We start from the raw sequence: 20,685 nt of genomic DNA on the forward strand, positions 1-20,685 counted from the left end.
TTCTGAAGGCTGTAATATTTTAGTCTAATCCAGTTACTGGATTTACTACAGGGCAACTGAGTAGGGTTTAGAAGCCTATGTGCAGGGGGTCCGGTGGTCCCTTCTGGCCTCAATCTCTCCAGTGTAGATAATGGAATATAAGCACAAGGACACTTCATCTGTACATAAAATTAGTTAAAAAGTTAGATTTTGTTGTTAGTAAGAAGATTAATTATATAACCATTTAATTAACTTCTCTATCACAGGGAAATGCTTGAACTCTCAATATTTGAATTGAGAAACACGATAACAGAACTTGAAAAAAGACTTAGCAGTGTTGAGGATGAAGGTAAGTGAATAATAATTAATCTCGGCAGGATTCGATTTTAATCGAAAACTGTCAGTAAATGTGGATTTCAGCTGACACACTGACTGGAGTGAGTGAGTGGGTCCCTGACAGCACAGCTGTAGAGAGCTCCCTGTGCTGCCTCAAGGTAGTGACACCTGATCCCTGTATGCTGGGTTGCGGGGGCTGTGGTCCTGGCAGGGGTGAGCAGAGACTCCTGCTAGGACTGCATGGAGAAGGAGAGGAAAAGCTCCCCGCTGCAGGGGTGGCTACCGTTTGCTGAATGGCTCTGCACTCACCACCTGGGAGTGCCGGAGATCTCTGGTTTGCCATGCCAGTACTGCAGTCTTCTCCACATCTTGTGCCTGCAGGGATCAGTGTCACTGGCCCAGCGGTTGTGCAGGGAGCTCTCTGCAGCTCCGCTGTAATGAGAGTGGGGCTGTCAGAGCAGAGACCTCTGGTCAAGACTGCAAGGAGCAGGAGAGGAGACTGTCGTCCCTGGCCTCAGAGGAGGCCACCCTGCTGCTGAATGGCTCCGTTTCTGGGCAGGAGCCATTCAGCAGCGTGGTGGCCTTTCCTGTAGCCAGGGGATTTGTCATCCTCCTGACCCTGGCCAGGGCTCTCTGCTCTTCCTCTCCAGGACCACAGCCTTCTCTGCACCTTTTGCCTGCAGGAATCTAGTGTCACTGGCCATGCAAGGGAGTTCTCTGCAGCTCTGCAGTCATGTTCCAATTTGCTTGCTCTCCAGCCCTCCCCAGCCAGGAACTGCTTTTATAGTATGTACAGACATACATTTTAACAATGAGAGTAATTAACCACTGGAACAATTTACCAATGGTCATGGTGGATTCGCTATCACAAACAATTTTGAAATCAAGACTAGATTTTTTTTCTAAAAGATGCTCTAGGAATTATTTTTGGGAAATTCTATGGCCTGTGCTATACAGGAGGTGGGACTAGATCAGTGTTTCTCAAACTGGGGTCCACGGACCCCTGGGGGACCCCAAAGGTATTCCAGGGGGTCCGTGGCCCCACTGATCAACTCCTCCCCCACCGTCCCTCAACTCCTCCCCCTTCCTCTATTTCCAGGAGGCTACTGAAGCCAAACCAGGAAATTTTAGGTGGTAAAAGTCCAGCGGTGCAGCGGGGCTAAGGCAGGCTCCCTACCTGCCCTTGCTCTGCACCGTTCCCAAAAATGGCCGGCACGTCCCTGCGGCCGCTGGGGGAGGCAGGGAGGTTTCCGCGCACTCCCCACACCCCAAGTGCCGACTCCACAGCTCCCATTGGCCAGGAACTGTGGCCATTGGGAGCTATGGGGGCAGTGTCAGCAGGCAGGGGCAGCGCCCGGAGACTCGCTGGACCCCCACCCAAGAGCTGCTGCCAGAGAGATGTGGCAGTCACTTTTTGGAGCCGCCTGAGGTAAGCATCACCTGACCTGAGTCTGCACCCCTCACCCCCTCCCGTACCCCAATACTCTGCCACAGCCCAGAGCCCACACCCCGCACCCAAACTCCCTCCCAGAGCCTGCACCCCTCACCCCCTACTGCATCCAAACTCCCTTCCAGAGCCCACACCCCCTCATGCACCCAAACTCCCTCCCACAGCCTGAACCCCTCACCCTCCCCTGCACCCCAACCCCCTGCCTCAGCCTGGTGAAAATGAGTGAGGGTGGGGGAGAGTGAGCGATGGAGGGAGGGGGGATGGAGTTAGCGGGGGAAGGGAAAAGGTGGGGAGAGGGTGGGACCTTGGGGGAAGGGGTGGATTGGGGGTGAGGCCTGGGGCTGAGCAGGGGGGCTTGGGGGTCCCCGAAAAATTTTAAATCAAAATGGGGATCCTCTGGTTGCTAAAGTTTGAGAACCGCTGGACTAGATGATCATAATGGTCCCTTTTGGCCTTGGAATCTATGAATCTTGAAGATGTAAAATAAAGTCATAATAAAGACTACAAAAGTACATTAGCCATGTATTTTGTATTATTTCACATATCATGAATGAAAAATATAAAAAACATAAGTTTCAGTTACTGAATGAAATCCTGACCTCACTGGGTATGTCTACACTGCAGTGTAAGACCGTGTTTGTCCCCACCCCTTTGTATCTACACTGCAATTGCGCTAACCAAGAGCATAGACCCAAGGTTCCAGGACCCTGCAGGGCTATCAGGTCCAAGTTGAAATCAAGCTGGGACCCAGGGTCCGAGCCTTATTGCTTTGCAGTGTAGCCACAGCCCCATTTGACTCAGGTCCCCAGAGTCATCCGGAGTATCCCACAATTCCATGGGACAACTTCTTTAGTCCTCTCTATCCCAACAATTTGCAATCTACTCTATTGAAAACAGAAACACCCCTTCCCCTGGGAAAGGGCAGCAGCTCAGGTCAGTGTTAACCCATTCTGTTCTGATTGCTGATCTGCAGACATACTATCAGAGAGCTTCCCCTGGGTTTGTAATGCAGAGCAAACCGATCAAGCCTTTTGCAGAGTGAGCTGCTTCCTGGTAATGTGCAGAGCAGGCAGTAAAGTTTTCCCACAGTGCACCACATTTCTAGAGCTAGAGTGGGTCTCATTTCAGAGGGCAGGGGGCGAGCTAGGGGTTCTGGGATATGGTTACTGTGACTCGGGTCTGCCCACTGACTGCAGTGTGGATGCCAGAGCCTTACAGACCAGCACAGGTCATGAAATTCTTAATTTAGGGTTAAAATGCAATGTAGATGCTCAAGCCCAGGGGTTCCTGGACACGGGTCAGCTGACTCGAGTTCCACTAATCCTGGGTTTACATTGCAGTGTAGGCGCACCCACAGAAGTAAATTGCAAAACTCCCATTGACTTCCAGGGGGCCAGTATTTCACCTAGTATCTTTTTCAAGTTCCCTTGTTTGTAAATGGACACTTTCTTGGTTACACAAATGTGGGGTGCCAGGCTCCAAAAGGAGGTGGAGTCATTCTGAAAAAGGCAATTTCTAATTCTAGTGGTATGAATTAAATTTTGGAAATAAATATAGTAACTTTGTGCTTCTTTTGAGGTAATGAATGGAAAACCAGGTATGAGACACAAGTAGAATTGAACAGACAACTAGAAAGGCAAACTGGTCTTCTTCAAGAAAAGATGGAACATATTTGTGGGACTCCAACAGGTAGAAATGTGTATTCATAGATATATTAATGTATAATTTTATGAATGCTAGAGAAAAATATCAAGGGATCACATATTTTGCTTATTTACAGATAGATTGTCTTCTATTACAGATAGATTGTCTTCTATTCGCTCCTTTGATCAAATGCCTGTGGTGAGTAGATTGGTGTTTAATTGCATAAGCATCTAACAATTCATTGTAGCTAAGGAAATTATTAAATAATTTCAGCCATTTGCAGCCCAGAAAAAAATCAGTGACTCTATCCAGAAGCCACAAAAATCAACCCATTTATTTTTCATTGTTTCACCTCTGCAATTGTTTATAAACTTGTAAGACCTATAGTAAAACAAGTAAATAGGGGATACATAAGGCATGAATCCTGGGATATATTATTTTACATATTACAGTGGGAGTTTTTACTGAGTAAAGACTGCATGATTGGGTGCTAAATCATGAGTCAAACCTGGACAGTTTCAATTCATAATTTATATAATGTATATTCTCGATGCATTTAGTACTATTACAAATACATTGTACACAACATATTTATGGGGAAATCCTCACTGTAGAATAAATGTTATATTTGTACAATACAAAATGGCTTAAGCATTTTAATTTCTTTAACTTCACTTCCTCCAAAGCCATGCAGACTTCACATTCACCCAAAGACCGAAAAATTGACCAGTATGAATGAGGCTGGTTAGGGAATGGCACTCGGGAACCACAGAGACCTTCACCCATAATGTGGGTGCACAAGGGGGCAGAGTGAAAACAAAGTTGAATTCTATATTTTTCTTTTGTTTTTTAACCTCTCAAGCTCCAGATACTCTTACTTTAAGGCCCTTTGCTCCTCCCATTCTGTTGTCCATCGGGGGACTAAGAAATAGAGAATCAATGTAATATAGGCAGAAGTAATACAAAGTACGGCAATGTGACACTGTGAAATGTTCCTTCCAGCTTGGGAGCTCACTGGAAAAACTCTGAGTGGTTCAGGCTTTCCAGATTGGATGGAAGGAGGTTGAGCCAGGATGTAGCTGCATTGTATAGTAAGCTCTCTTCCCAACCCAGTTCATTTCCAAATGGAAGTGTGTGTTTTGGAATTAATACTGCTCCAAGCACAATTAAATTCTCTCTATAGCTCTGACCCCCTTAGATGGAGGTTTGGGCACATCTATGATGAAGGAAACCAATAACAGCACAATTTCTAAGGGATCTGTTCTGCCAGAAGACAGAGGAGGAATCGAAAAAGGAGCATAGAGGGGCCTGCACTTTTTCATTAGTATCTAAGAAACTTCTGGGTTCCCAGGGTATGCCCCTGCCCTGTCCATGAGGCCTCCCTCACTCTTATTCCTCAGGAACTGCAGGTGTTCAGGCTTGCAGATTTATCCAAACCTTTTTTTTTTGCTCCTGTAAGTTTATCTGTGAGAAAATGGAAATATTTAGCCCTTTGAGGATTAGAATGAGAAACTGACATTTCTTAATGGACAGGAGCAGGGAGATCAGCAGCTAGCCATCATCCTACTTATGTTCAGTATTTTTAATGTTATTTATTAAAACTTCAAAGTCCCAGACCTGCCATTACATATGAGATCCTATGAAGACATCCATATAATGTTTTTTTCTAAATGATATGCTCTAGTTCAAACAGAAATTAATTCAGGGAAGTTTTATGGCCTGTGTTATACAAGGTCAGAGTAGATGATCACAGTGGTCTCTTCTGGCCTTATGAGCTAAATAACGCTTCCAGTCGATATCATGTCATTTCTACAGTGTCCCAATACTGGATAATGGATTCCTTTCTGGAACATTGTAGAATGATAAAGTCTATTAGTTCTTGTCATCATTATGTTATTTTTAAAACACCTTCAGGAGTTTAAGAATTTATGGGATTGAAAGACTGTGATAAACCTAAAAAGTTAGGTACTGGTAAGAGAACTCTTTTTTGACTAGAGAAGATGGAATGAATGCAAACAAATTACCTTTGTTTCATATTATTTTTTATTTATTTGTAAGTAGCATGTATGAACCCCATTGAGCTAGTCCTGTACAAACACAGACCAAGACGACCCAGAGAGCAAATTGATGCCAGTAATTATAAGCAAATATCATGTATATGTTTGCCAGACACCCACAACACATTGTCTGGCAAAAGTCTACTTTCTCCACATTCCACTCTCTGCTTTTAAAAGCTACAGGTCTTGTTTTGAGCACCAACAGGGAAATGACAAAAATAAGCACTCAGGTACCACGGCAATGAGCAAGTTATAAGCATCTAAATAGAATGGAATAGTTTACACCACGGCAAACTCTTGGATGGTGGATAAGGAAGCACACTGGATTTTCCATACCCAGAAATTGAAATAATTGCTTTCAAAGGTCAATACCATTGGCTGTAGGACTTGGAATATTGCTGAGGAATTTTTCCTTGCTTTGGAAATTGTGTAGTTCATTCATGTTTAAACACACAGGTATTATTTTGATGATCTCATTTTGATTTGAAATTTCCTGTTTGTTCATTTGTTTCCAAAAGTGATGATGGTGTCATCCCCTTCAAATAGCACAATAATATAGAACCAATAATACAAACCTTTACTTCTTTATAAGTGGAGATTAGAAAATCATTTCTGCATGTTGAGTTTGGATGTTGAAAAGCTCTGAAATAGAATTTCTATAGTGAAGACTGTTAGTCATAACTTCCTTTGTGCCCCAGTGAATAATACACAAGCTGTACTGTAATTCAGCAATAATTATGAAGAAATTGAAAAGCAGTTCCTTTGAAACCTAGCCCAATGCGAATTTTACTTCCTCGTTAGATAAACCAGTTAGCATTTGTTCACTTCTTTTTTGTTAAGCAATATAATGTGAAATATACATAGGCTGTCTCCTAAATATCATTTCCATGCTAGGAGACAAAAATATTCATATTTTTTTTCTCTCCTTATAGTTACTGCAAGAAAGCCTCCCTAGACAGAGGCTTTATTATGCAAATAGAGGAAGGCATACTGCAGAATCAGTTCAGAAGAACACACTTCAGATAGCATTGCCTTAGCAACGCTCTAGTTAAGATTAGCTGTGGAACCAGGGTTTCTATTATAAATCACTGTGTTCAGCATTGTCCAGCATCATGATTGAGGAAATTCAGAAATTATTGTTCAGGCATTTGCTTTGCAAAACTGCATTGTAGTAAAAATGCTGGATACGTATTAGCCACATACAGGCCATCCCTGTGCCTTACTGGGGTTCTGCAATTGATGTTACACCACTAGCAAAGTGTGTGCGATGGTGTCACATTGGAGAAAGAGCTGAAAACACAACAAAGACTGGGTATCTGGATCCTAAGAAGACGTATGTTGAAATTGTTCTCTGAGCCTTTGTGTGGGGGACATCAGCACTTTGCCAAGGTGGAGGAAATTTTGACAATTCCCTTAGCGGGTCACCTTTCACTGAACTTCACTGACCTTGTTTGCTTAAGTCTCAAATAGGGGTGTGTGAAAAGTGTGTCTGAGTTTCCTTCTGTTTGCAAACTTCAAATACCAGCTTGGAAAAGAGTCTGCACCGGTCCCTGAGATGTCCCTGATACAGTTTAGGAAGGCAGCAAGCTGGTCCCTGGTATCAAAAAGGTTGAGAAATACTGCTCTAGACCTCTACAACACACCTTATGTGTCCAGGAGACCCCTGTTAACCTAGCTTCCCCTGCCTCATTGCCATCCTGGTATGGGATGTTCTTCCTTTGATATCTTTGGTCACACCAAGTGGTTACTTTCCTTGTCTTTATATGGTCTTCAGTGGGGCAGGAAACACCTGCTTTTTCTCAGCAAGGCAATAGGAGCAGAGGAAAATCCTGCTACCAGCCCTTCTTATAGCTATACAACTGGGGATTATAGGTCTTCTGTTCCCTAGCTTGTGGCTGGGCAGAAACACTGGTGGTTCCCTAGCATCTCCTGGGTTGGCTCGGGAAAGAGGGTGCTCCTTGGAACTTGATGTTCATGTAGAACCTGAACCAGTCTGTGCCAGCCCCTGAGCCAAACAAACTGACCCCGGCAGAGTTCATGCAGCCTGTCATAATCTTCATATTATTTTTTAATATAGCTTTAATGTGAATTATTATATTAGCCACAAGGGGGCACTTGGTATTTAAATATGCATAGCCCTCCTGGGTTCAGCTATACTGAAACCTTTAGTGTTCAGTGCACAAAATCTCACGTGTACAGTATACGCAGAAACATGCTTTGCTAAAGAACTTTAATATTTCATTTTGTCACAGTAATTATTACAGTAGGAAATTAGTGACAGTTTATCAATAGAGCTAAAAATGGAGTTCAATTTCAGTAACATGAAAGATGCAGCATTACTTTTTGCACTAGGTTTTAGATTTAATTACTTCAGCTGATAGACATACCTCCTAGTGTTGGAAGGAAAAGAGTTTATTTTCTGGGTGAAACTACATGTGATTTCAAATGTCAAGTAGAATAGATTGTAGAGGCTTCATGGTTTTTTTTTTAACGTGCCAAACAAATGTATTGCTTATGTGGCTACCTGGTAGAGGAAAATCGAAGAGGATTAAGGCTGGAGTGAATTGCCGCTAGACCATTAGACAGCTCAAGTCAGTCTCTGGTGAAAGTAAGTTTTCTACGTTGACGATGTCACCTGTTTGTCACCGTGGATATGGAGGAGTGATTGATGGAAATTGTCATCTGCATTCCTAGTGGAAGCAATACACTGAAAAATCCACTGTGAAAACAGCTTGTGTGGGTGGTTTTAAAATCCAACTGTAATATAAATCTGCATAATTTCATTTGCTGGCAGGTGTTAAGTCAACAGCATACTTCGGAGGGAATAAAAAAAGAAAAAGCGTGGGGATAAATGCAGAAAAGATTAATTGGGGGGGGGTTCCCTTTACTGTGAAGCTTTGGATATTGGTCACTGCTGGAAACTAGACTTGATGGATCATTTGGCTAATAACATATTTGCTAGTGAAGAATTCAGTTATGTAAAGAAGTCTCTCAAGGTATTATTTTAAAATTGCAGCATGTCTTTTAGCCCATCAACTCACTCAGAGTGACTTGACAGGCAGTTTAATGAAAACTAAGAATTTTAAATCCCTTAGTCAGCTTATGTCTCCTTTCCAGGAATACATTGTCCGGCTATTCAGGGTTTAGCAGAAGAAGCTGTTAATAAACCTTAATTTACAAGAATGACAATATTTAATTAAACCAATTTCAGCAATAAAGTTATCCTGACTTTTTCAGGGTTTAGATCAGAATTTATCCCACCCACTCAATCTTGAGGCTAGGTGGCAGCATATTCTCACAGGTCAGTACTGGATAAAGTCAGGGAGATAATGGTGTGGTGGTCACTCTGGTGCACCCCCTGCAGTCAGTCACAACACCACAGGTGAGTCCCTGCCTCAGTTTCCTTTTTTTGGGCTATCAATTAGTTCAGTAAGGCCCACATATAGTGAACGTTGCCCTTTCAGGAGTCCAGTTTATTTAACCAAAGTCTGAACATAGTATGGAAATTAACATAAGAATAGCCACACTGGGCTGGACCAATGGTTCATCTAGCCCAATATCCTATCTTCCGACAGTGGTCTATGCCAGATGCTTCAGAGGGAATAAACAGAACAGTGCAATTATCAAGTGATCTATCCCCTGTTGTCCAGTCCCAGCTTCTGACAGTCAGAGGCTTAGGTACACCTACAGCATGGGATTGCTTACCTTACCATTGCTTACCTTACCATAGGCTAATAGCCATTGATGGACCTATCCTCCATGAACTTATCTAATTCTTTTTTGAACCCAGTTATAGTTTTGGCCTTCACAGCATCCTTGGCAATGAGTTCCACAGGTTGACTGTACATTGTGTGAAGAAGTTCTTCTTTGTTTTGTTTTAAACCTGCTGCCTATTAATTTCATTGGGTGACAGATGGTTCCTGTGTTATGTGAAGGGATAAATAACACTTCCTTATTCACTTTCTCCACACCATCATGATTGTATAGCTCTCTTTCATATCCCCCCTTAGTCATGTCTTTTCTAAGCTGAACAGTCCCAGTCTTTTCAATCTCTCCTCATATGGAAGCTGTTCTGTATCCTTAATCATGGTTTTTCCCTTCTCTGTACCTCTTCCATTTAAAATATATCTTTTTTTTTGAGATGGGGCAACCAGAAATGCACGGAGTATTCAAGATGTGAGCATACCATGGATTTATATAGTAGCATAATGATATTTTCTGTCTTATTATCTATACCTTTCCTAATGGTTCCTAACATTGTTAGTTTTTTTTGACTGCTACTGCACATTGAGCGGATGTTTTCAGAGAACTATCCACAACGACCCCAAGATCTCTTTCTTGAGTGGTAACAGCTAATTGGACCCCATCATTTTGTATATATAGTTGGGATTATGTTTTCCAATGTGCTGTACTTTGCATTCATCAGTATTGAACTTCATCTGCCATTTTGTCATCCAGTCACCCAGTTTTGTGAGATCCCTTTGTAGCTCTTCGCAGTCTGCTGTAGACTTAACTATCTTGAATAGTTTTGTATTATCTGCAAATTTTGCCACCTCATTATTTACCCCTTTTTCCAGTCATTTCTGAATATGTTGACTAGCACTGCTCCCAGCAGGGCTGGTCTTAAACCAAATAGCACCCCAGGCAAGCAGTGTATTTGTTAAACTTTTGAATACCTTATTTTTATTGCATTTGTAGTCCATTTCACGACTTTGATGCACAATTTGCATGTATGATTTATCCCTGTCATATAAGACGATAAATTTGCCCACTAGGATCTGTAAATCTGTATTTATTCATGTCATATATAAGCAAATTAAAAAAAATAATTTTGTCTAAGCGTATAGAAACTTTAATTTTAAGAATAACTGAAATGTACTAACATCAAGAAATTGAACTGTGCACCAACACTGGGTGGACAAGCATTAAATAGTGTTACAGTAGGTGACAGCCTTAGAATGTCAACCCTAGTTAGGGTGACCAGATGTCCTGATTTTATAGGGACAGTCCCGATTTTGGGGGCTTTTTCTTATATAGACACCTATTACCCCCCACCCCATCCCGATTTTTTACACTTGCTCTCTGGTCACTCTAACCCTAGTCCTTTAGTTCAAAAGGTCGTTTTTCTTGCCTTTGCTCTCGCAAAATGAAGCACAGCATCAGAGAGATCCAAAGACTGGCCAGTGGCCTTTTCAAGCGATAAAATAGAAAACCATGTCAGTCTCTCGTTGGCCATGGTCGGTCGATAGAAGATATATTTTAATGAGTCTGAGCTTCGAAAAGCTGTGCTCACCACTCGCGACTGTGACTGGCAGCATGAACAGAATCCTCAAAGCTATCCATACATTAGACAAAATGTCCTTCAGCTCTGCATCATGAATCAATTGGAGAACTTGAAGTGAAGAGTGCTTCCCATGTGCCAAATGTGACAGATGTTGTCCAATTCAACGTAGAGGTCTTAATCATTGACATCTGAACATTCCCCATGTCTCTGTCCAGTGAAGGTCCATACAACTGTTCAAGAGTGTTTACATATCCTCCGGCAGCTTACTAAGGTCATACAAAAAAACCGAGGTCTTTTTGTGGTACTTCATTTGTCCAAACCTTTCTTTAATAGACATTCAAGCAGTGTCAACAAGAGAGCAAAAAACCCTCCCTCTTGAATTTTTCTTCTGAGCTTCCCATCACCTCATCTCTGCCCTCGCAACCTAAATGTATATTTTTCCAATGAATCCAAGTTTCCTTGAAGACAGAATCAACTCCTAAGTTTTCCACCATTTCTCTGGCAGCAGAGATGGCATCTTCAAATCCATTCTCTCTGTAGGCCACAATGAAGTCAAGGCAGCTTCTCATCAAAGTAGAAGCAGTCGCGATGTCCATTGATTGAGTTTTTAATGCCTTGCTTACAACATTTACTTGGAACAGGATATCATGCCAAACCACAACTGGTTTACTCCTCATGTCAGATTCCGGCCTCAGCTTTACTCGACTGCATCGGTTCCATCAGGGCGTCATAAGCCTGCAGTAATGAAGCTTCTTTACAAACTACTCAATGTAGGTGCTCACGCATGACATCATTGTATTTCCCAAGGAGCTCTACCAAACCAAGGAAATTACTGTTATGTTCAGTGAGCAACTTATCCAACAAGCCCCGGAAAGCCAAATTACTCTCTGCAAGGAAGAGAGTAATTGAGATAAGATGCTCAAGCACATTCCTCAATTCACTGTTTTTATGTGTCTATGCATGTATTCTGCTTGAGCCTGGAGTAGACTCCATCCATTTGGAGTAGGCTGTAAAATGGCTAGGTGAATTTTCGTGTAGCTTTAGAGCGTCAGCTAAGTTATGCCAGTAATTGTACCTGGAAAGTGCAAGCAACAATTTGGCATTCTTGTCAAATATTTTGCTACAAAAACAGAACACCTTGTCAATTGATTTTGAGTAAACTAGCCAATGCCAATTCAGTTTCTCACATTCTCAAGCACTCTGTCGCAGTGTGACTTTGAGAAGTGGCACTTCTGCTTATTTACTGGAAACGTCATATCCTCGATTTTGCCTGGCCTGTTCAAAATTGTATTATCAATATCGGCACAGTTTAGGATCGCCGGCCGTAAAGACGGGATCTGATGTATCAATTTGTGGTGTGCAATTTTTCTCACTGCTGTTTCTGTCATCATGCAAGGCTGATTCTTCTTTATCGTTTCTCTCCTTTTCATGTAAACCAGATTTTTCTTTGTTTTTATTCTCCTTTTCATGTGAGTCACATTCTTCTTTATCATCACTCTCCTTTATGGCACAAGGAAAACTGGATGATTCTCCGTTACTTTCCTCACATCTCCATTCCTTATCTTCAGGTAAATCTGCTAATTCCTTAGTATTAGGACTTCCATCATTTACGCTTCGCTCCACAATTTCTTCTGCGCTGAGACAATTGCTACTGCCTAATGCTCGGTCTATATTATTCTGTTTCAGATATTTTCCAATCACGTTTTCCCTTTGCTGCAAACTAGATTGCAATGGAGCTTTTTGCTTCCTATACTGAACTCCTGAAGGCTTCTTTGGGGGCATCTTTTATTTTCTATGCGGGAAAATAGACAGTATCATGGAGAGCAAAAGGCTATGTTCCGCAATCTTAGAAACTCATCAAACATTACATGTTGGCAAAAGAAGTAACAGTATTTCTTTTATATTGTTGGTTAGATAGGGGTTCAATAAATATCTCTGGTGTCTCATTAAATATGTCCTTTATTAGTCACTACTTACACTCTTCAAGTCTTAAAACACAAGTACATTTCACAATTACACAATAAAACAAGGTTCACAATATCGCAGCTGCGCTCTCACTTCACTTCATTCTCACTGACTGACTGGAGATGCCCCATTCCGTATACACCCATGATGGCATGGCTGACAACATTCTAGAAAATTCAAGGAAAATGTTGTTCTCAGAAAGTCTGGAAGTTTCCACAAGATTCCACAAAGGTCCAGAACATCCTAGGAGGTTAGTGAAAAACGAATCCACATATGGAATACCTGAAACATGTTCCAAACATTCTGTTTTCCTTTTTTTCACTAAAAACAAAAACAGCACCCCTGGGTCACTTGGGTCGCCTGCTCCTAAATCCAACCCTGGGTCCCAGTACAGATCCTGGGGGACACCGTTATTTATCTTTCTCCAGTCTGAAAACTGACCATTTATTCTTCACCTTTTGTTTCCTATCTTTTAACCAGATACCAATCCATGAGAAGACCTTCCCCCTTATCCCATGACTGCTTACTTTGCTTTAAAGCCTTTGGTGAGGCACCTTGCCAAAGGTTTCTGAAGGTGCAAGTACACTATATCCACTGGATCTAGGGTTGACAACTTTCTAATCGCACAAAACCAAACACCCTGCCCTGCCTTGAGGCCCTGCCCCACCCCTTCTCCGAGGCCCCACCCTCGCTCACTCCATCCCCCCCTCTTAGTTGCTTGCTCTCCTCCACCCTCACTCACTTTCACTGGGATGGGGAGGGGGTTGGAGTATGGGAGGGGGTGAGTGCTCTGACTGGGGGCCCTGGGGTGGGGCCAGAAATAAGGGGTTCAGGGTGCAGGAGGGGGCTCCAGATTGGGGCAGGGGGTTGGGGTGCGGGAGAGGGTGTGGGGTGCAAGCTCTGGGAGGGAGTTTGGGTGCAGGATGGGGCTCAGGGCTAGGGCTGGGGCCGGGGATTGGGGTGTGGGAGGGATTCATGGTGTGGGCTCCAGCCGGGCAGCACTTACGTGAAGTGGCTCGCAGAAACGGCTGGCATATCCAGCTCCTAGGCACAGGGGCAGCCAGGCGGTTCTGCGTGCTGCCCGCGCCTGCAGGCACTGCCCCTGCAGCTCCCATTGGCCATGGTTCCCAGCCAATGATGGGCAGCACTCGGGGCCGGGGCAGCGCGCAGAGCCTCCCTGGCCACCCCTGCATCTAGGGGCCACAGGGACATGCCATCCACTTCTGGAAGCCGCATGGAGCCAGGGCAGGCAGGGATTCTGCCTTAGCCCCACTGCGCCGCCAACCGGACTTTTAGCAACCTGGTCAGTGGTGCTGACCGGAGCCCACCAGGACCCCTTGTCAACTGTTCCAGTCGAAAACCGGACACAGGCAACCCTAACTGGGTCACCCTTCTCCATATGTTTTTGACCCCCTCAAGGAATTCTAACAGATTGGTGAGGCATGATTTCCCTTTACAATAGCCATGCTGACTCTTCCCCATCTATGTGTCTGATAATTCTGTGCTTTACTATAGTTTCAACCAGTTTGCCTGATACTGAAGTTAGGCTTACCTTCGTTATTGCTAGGATCGCCTCTGAAGCCTTTTAAAAAAGCTTGTCACATTAGCTATCCTCCAGCTATCTGATACAGAAGATGATTTAAGTGATAGGTTACATACCACAGAGAGTAGTTCTGAAGGAACTAAAATATGAAACTGCAGAACTCTTGGGTAAATACCTTCAGGTCCTGGTAACTTAATAGTAGGGCTGTCGATTAATCTCAGTTAACTCACGCGATTAACTAAACAAAATTAATCACGATTAAAAAGTTAATCACAATTAATCACAGTTTTAATCACACTGTTAAACAATTGAATAACAATTGAAATAGAATAACAATTGAAATGTATTAAATATTTTGGATGTTCTTCTACATTTTCATATATATTGTATTCTGTGTTGTAATAGAAATCAAAGTGTATATTATTTTTATTACAAATATTTGCACTGTAAAAATGATAAAAGAAATTGTATTTTTCAATTTATCTCACACAAGTACTGTAGTGAAATCTCTTTATCGTGAAAGTGAAACTTACAAATGTAGATTTTTTTGTTACATAACTGCACTCAAAAACAAAACAATGTAAAACTTCAGAGCCTACAAGTCCACTCAGTCCTACTTCTTGTTCAGCCAATGGCTAAGACAAACAAGTTTGTTTACATTTACAGGCGATAATGCTGCCCTCTTCTTATTTACAATGTCACCAGAACATGAGACCAGGCATTTGCATGGCACTTTTGTCGCGGCATTGCAAGGTATTTACATGCCAGATATGCTAAACATTCGTATGCCCCTTCCTGCTTCAGCCACCATTCCAGAGGACATGCTTCCATGCAGCTGACACGTGTTAAAAAAAATAATGCGTTAATTAAATTTGTGACTGAACTCCTTGGGGGAGAATTGTATGTCCCCGCCCTGCTCTGTTTTACCCACATTCTGTCATATATTTCATGTTATAACAGTGTTGGATGATGACCCAGCACATGTTCATTTTTAGAACACTTTCACTTCAGATTTGACAAAATGCAAAGACTGTACCAATGTGAGATTTCTAAAGATAGCTACAGCACTCGACCCAAGGTTTAAGAATCTGATGTGCTTTCCAAAATCTGACAAGGACAAGGTGTAGAGCATGCTTTCAGAAGTCATAAGAGAGCAACACTCCAGGGCGGAAACTACAGAACCCGAACCACCAGAAAAGAAAATCAACCTTCTACTGGTGGCATCTGACTCGGATAATGAAAATGAACATGCGTCCATCCGCACTGGTTTGGATTGTTATCAAGCAGAACCTGTCATCAGCATGGAAGCATGTCCCCTGGAATGGTGGTTGAAGCATGAAGGGACATATTAATCTTTAGTGCATCTGGCACGTAAATATCTTGCTACGCTGGTGTCACTGAGGGTGGGGGAGACAAGGCCCTGCACCCCCAGCTTCCTGCGATTCACTATGACTCTCAGCCAGCCAGGAAAACAGAAGGTTTATTTAGATGACAGGAACACAGTCCAAAACAGGTCTTGCAGGTACAGACAACCGGACCCCCTCAGTTAGGTCCATCTTGGGGGGCCCCAGGGAGGCCAGAGCCCCATCTGGGCTCCCCTCCATTTTCCCAGCCAGCTCCAAACTGAAACTCCCTCCAGCCATGTCACTCAGCCTCCCCCCGGCTCCTCCCCCTGCCTTTTGTCCAGTTTCCTGGGCAGAGGTGTCACCTGGCCTCCAACCCCCTTCCTGGGTTCTCATGCTACATGCTCAGGTATCTTCCATCAAGGAAAGTCTCCCATCTCCCAGTGCAGACAGTCCCAGCAAAACTCCCCTGCAACCTTCCCAGGTCAATACTCCCCCATCAGTATTCAAAGAACACATTGAGAACATTCCCAGTTCATCACAGCTGGCTACAACAGTGCCATACAAATGCCTGTTCACTTTCAGGTGACACTGTAAATAAGAAGAGGGTAGAATTATGTCCTGTAAATGCAAACAAACTTGTTTGTCTGAGTGATGGCTGAACAAGAAGTAGGAGTGAATAGACTTGCAGGCTCTAAAATTTTACATTGTTTTATTTTTAATGCAGGTTGTTTTTTTTTTTTTACATAATTCTGCATTTGTAAGTTCAACTTTCCTGATAAAGATATTGCATTACAGTACTTATATTAGGTGAGCTGAAAAATACTATTCCTTTTTTTTTTAATAGTGCAAATACTGGTAATCAAAAATAAATATAAAGTGAGCACTGTACACTTTGTATTCTGTGTTGTAATTGAAATCAATATATTTGAAAATGTAGAAAACATCTGAAAATATTTAAATAAATGGTATTCTATTATTGTTTAACAGTGCGATCAATTTTTTTAATAGCTTGACAGCCTTACTTAATACTATTTAATTTATCAGTTTGTTCCAAAACCTCCTGTATTGACACCTCAATCTGGGGCAGTTCCTCAGATTTGGACCTAAAAAGAATGGCTCGGGTGTGGGAATCTCCCTCAGATCCTTTGCAGTGAAGACTAATACAAAGAATTAATTTAGCTTCTCTACAATGCCCTTGTATTCCTTAAGTGCTCCTTTGATTTAGCACCTTGATCATCCAGTGACCCCACTGATTGTTTGGCAGACTTCCTGCTTCTGATGTATTTAAATTATTTCTATTAGTTTGAATCTTTTGCTAGTTGCTCATCAAATTCTTTTTTGGTCTGCCTAATTATACTTTTACACTTGACAGTTTATGCTCCTTTCTATTTTCCTCAGTAGGATTTGACTTCCAGTTTTTAAAGGATGCTTTTTTACCTCTAACCGCTTCTTTTATTCTGTTGTTTAGCCATGATGGCATTTTTTTGGTTCTCTTACTATTATTTTTAATCTGGGGTATACATTTAATTTGAACCAGTCTTATGGTGTTTTTAAAAATTTCCATGCAGCTTGCAGACATTTCACTTTTGTGACTGTTCCTTTTAATTTGAGTCTAACTAGCTTCTTCATTTTCATGAGGAGATTGTGAAGGCTAGGACTATAACAGCATTTAAAAGAGAACTGGATAAATTCATGGTGGTTAAGTCAATTAATGGCTATTAGCCAGGATGGGTAAGGAATGGTGTCCCTAGCCTCTGTTTGTCAGAGGATGGAGATGGATGGCAGGAGAGAGATCACTTGATCATTGCCTGTTGGTCCACTCCCTCTGGGGCACCTGACATTGGCCACTGTCTGTAGACAGGATACTGGGCTAGATGGACCTTTGGTCTGACCCGGTACGGCCGTTCTTATGAGTTCCCTTATCTGAAGTAAAATACTACTGTGGTGGTATTTTCCTCCTCCCCCCTACAAGGATGTAAAATTGAATTACATTATAGTCACTATTACCAAGCAGTTCAGTTATATTCACCTCTTGGACCAGATTCTGTGCTCCATTTAAGACTAAATCAAGAAATGCCTCTCCCCTTGTGGGTTCCAGGCCTACCTGCTCCAAGAAGCAGTCATTAATGGTCAAATTAGCCTTCACTCCAGTGTTCTAGCAAGCTAATCTTAGTCAGCCCCCCACCTAAGGCCCTCCATCCAGCCTCTTCACCAGTAAGGCCCTCTTAGGTCAGGAACCTCATCAGGATTCAGCTCTCCAGGCATCACCTGGTGAAGGGTTCTGTCTCTGGAGTCACAGCTCCTGCATAGGTTAAACTACTCCAGTTCTTCACTGGAGCGGCTTGTATTTCCCCAGTGACCTAGACCTTTGACCGCTGTCTGGTAAGATCCTTTTGCTGGAATCAAGCCTCTCTATGGCATCGCTCCTTGGGGAACTTGATCCCTCCAGAAACACCTTTCCTAGTTCTCCTTGTCTGGCAAGTTCTCTAATCAGCCCCCCTGAGAAATACTCCTATTCTGGGGCCTAGTAAATGAGTCCTCATAAGTCTTTATTTAGGCCCAGGTGCTCCTTACCTAATGAGCTGCCACCCAGCTACTTAAGCAATTTACTATCCACAGGTGGATCTGGGTTATTTTATTCTCCTAAGTGGAGTCTGACATAGGTAGGCTGGGTTTCTATCCCCTTCAGAGGGTTAATTCTCCTGTGGGCTCTTGCTAGTCCTTGTTTTTAGCTGAGACTTGTCTGTGCTGTGTGTCTGTGTTCTTTGAGCTGTTTGCTGTGAGCTTCTTCTTTTGTGCTGTTTCCCGTCTTTGTACAGAAAGCTGCTCACGTTGCTATAAGCCTCTTGAGTTACATCTGTTTCAATGAGTTTTTATCCCCTCCTTTCTCAGAGAGTTAATGGAAGGTGAACATACCCCTTAGGGGTTTGGCTGGATTCAGCTTGGCTGGATTCTTGCTTTGTGCAGCTACACTTGTGGCTAGATGCACCATAGATAAGGTCTCAGTTGATTCTTCAGTTACTGCTTATGTGATAAGAGTTGAAGGTAACTTATGATCTGCCCTAGCAGAGTTAGTGCTTAGAATATCTTTGAAGTTTTACTGGTTTAAATTTTCTTCAGTCCATTTTCTGAAACATTGTTTCATCTCTTACTCCAGTGTTTGAATATCTAGAGAGGTTTTTCACATAAGTAAACATGTGTAGTCTATATTGGTTCCGTGCTTCATCTAATACCCAAAGTATGTGCTCAAGAAGGAAGAGCTCTGCAGCAGAGCTTGCCTCATTCAGTGTTCATTGTGTGCAGTACATAAGTGTTTTGTTTAGCAAATAGTTCCTTATTATGGAAGAAGGATGATCCCGTTGTTAGACCGTTAGCTTAGGACTTGGGTTCAAGTCTCTGCTCTTCCACAGATTCCATGTGTGTCCTTGGGCAAGTCATTTAGCCTCTCTGGTTCATTTCTCCATCTGCAAAATGGGGCTAATAGTACTTCTCTACCTTACTGAAGAATTGTGAAGATAAATACATTAGATTGTGAGATGCTCAGATACTACAGTGATGAGGGCCATATAAATACTTCAGATATATTATAGAATTTTTTTCTAGACCTTTTTTCTGGTAGAAAACATAGGAATTAGGGTACTACCAGAGGTATGAGCTAGAGTTATACTAGGAAACTGAACCATTTTGGAAAATTATTTTCAGCAAATTACTTTGAGCTGGTGTTTGAAAATGATTTAAGACCATGCAGATGAGTCAAATCCCTTCAGAAAGCATGTTACACGAATGCAGAGTGGACTGCCCAAAAGTAAGGAAATGCTCAAATAAAATTTGCTTGTGAAACCTTAACTCTGCCTTGTTTACACTTGGGAACTGAAGCGTTGCAACTCAACAGTGCAGTGCATCAACACTAACCCTTCTGGTTTGGGTGTAGTTCTCCCCTGCACTAGATGCACTGCTGTCTATGAGCTACCTATTCCTCAGGCCCTGGAAGTGATACTTTGTGGGAAATTGTGCAAGGTGTTCGGATTGTCTAAAGGAATTATGGGAGATGGGGTCAAATCCTATAACTCACTGACAACTGCAGTCTGTTTTGGCATTTTATCCCAAAACAGAGAGTGCACTGGAGGTTCAGGGCATTTTCTGTTTGTTCAGAGAGCCAGATTTGTTCTTGAAGAGCTGAAAATGCAGACCTAGCTGTCTGCAGAAGTTTGAAGGTGGTGATAGTTCGTATTTCAGCAGAGCACCAAGGTCACCAGAGAGCCAGAACAGACTTTATTTTGCCACTCCTGGGGAGACGCTCCAGCAGAATCCACTTCCCATGATGGTAACTGACTTTGGATGCTGGTGGGGGCTTGGCAGAGGGCAGGCCATTTGATTTTTTTTTTTTTTTTTTTTTTTTTTTTTTTGTCTATCGCATCAGGGGATGTGAGGAAGGGTCCTGCAGTGTCTGTTCAAGTGACTGAGTTGAAGTAAGAGAGGGACTTCTGCCCTCACTTGGGACTGTCTGCTGTTCCTTAATAGCAATGGCAGTGTTCATGTTGGTGTAGCCCTCGGCCATGCAGAAAAGTACAAATAATACATAGCTTAATACATACCTTGTGTAGATGGTTCCCTCTAATACTGCCTGTGACATAGGTGCCCTCTCCTTCCGCTTTGGGCTTTACTGTTGTCAAGGATCATTTGAGTCTCCATAAACACCCAGGAACTAGCATCTGTTCAAACACATGTGAAGGTGCAGCTACCAGCCTTGTTTTGATGCACCTTCAAGCCTTTAGTTTTCTCTTTGCACTGCTGGGCCAGATATGCATTCACCTGTCAAAAGCAATGGTGTGCTAAATAGTCTAGGTTAGCTGGGATTGGATCTAACCATTGTTCAGTGCGTGTCCTGGCATCTACCTTGGGTCAACTGCTGCACAGCTGTAGGATAACTTCTGAGAAGAAATTATCCCAGATCCAAAAGCAAACTGAGTACAGGAACACAGTGATCTTGAAGATGATTTTGGCTTAAAAAGTGCCTGCTCTGAGACTAGAGGTATGTACATGTCATTGTGTTCAGTGAGGGACTTCTAGAAGACTTAATC

At 42.7% G+C, this 20,685-nt stretch overlaps 1 protein-coding gene across 3 annotated transcripts in view; it reads left to right on the top strand.

Moving 5' to 3' along the window:
• Positions 1-20,685, top strand: part of LOC117871035 (coiled-coil domain-containing protein 169-like) — a 45,585-nt gene that overhangs the window by 9,931 nt on the left and 14,969 nt on the right. For 2 of the 3 annotated variants that reach the window (XM_034758609.1, XM_034758610.1), the window contains exons 2-4: positions 246-328; positions 3,344-3,454; positions 3,546-3,607. In XM_034758609.1, coding sequence (XP_034614500.1) covers positions 246-328; positions 3,344-3,454; positions 3,546-3,607 — 256 coding nt within the window. The remainder of the gene's footprint in view (positions 1-245; positions 329-3,343; positions 3,455-3,545; positions 3,608-20,685) is intronic. The other variant, XM_034758611.1, reaches the window with a different exon arrangement.

The sequence above is a fragment of the Trachemys scripta genome, chromosome 1 (assembly GCF_013100865.1).
Source record: "Trachemys scripta elegans isolate TJP31775 chromosome 1, CAS_Tse_1.0, whole genome shotgun sequence".
NCBI classification, from domain to species: domain Eukaryota; kingdom Metazoa; phylum Chordata; order Testudines; family Emydidae; genus Trachemys; species Trachemys scripta.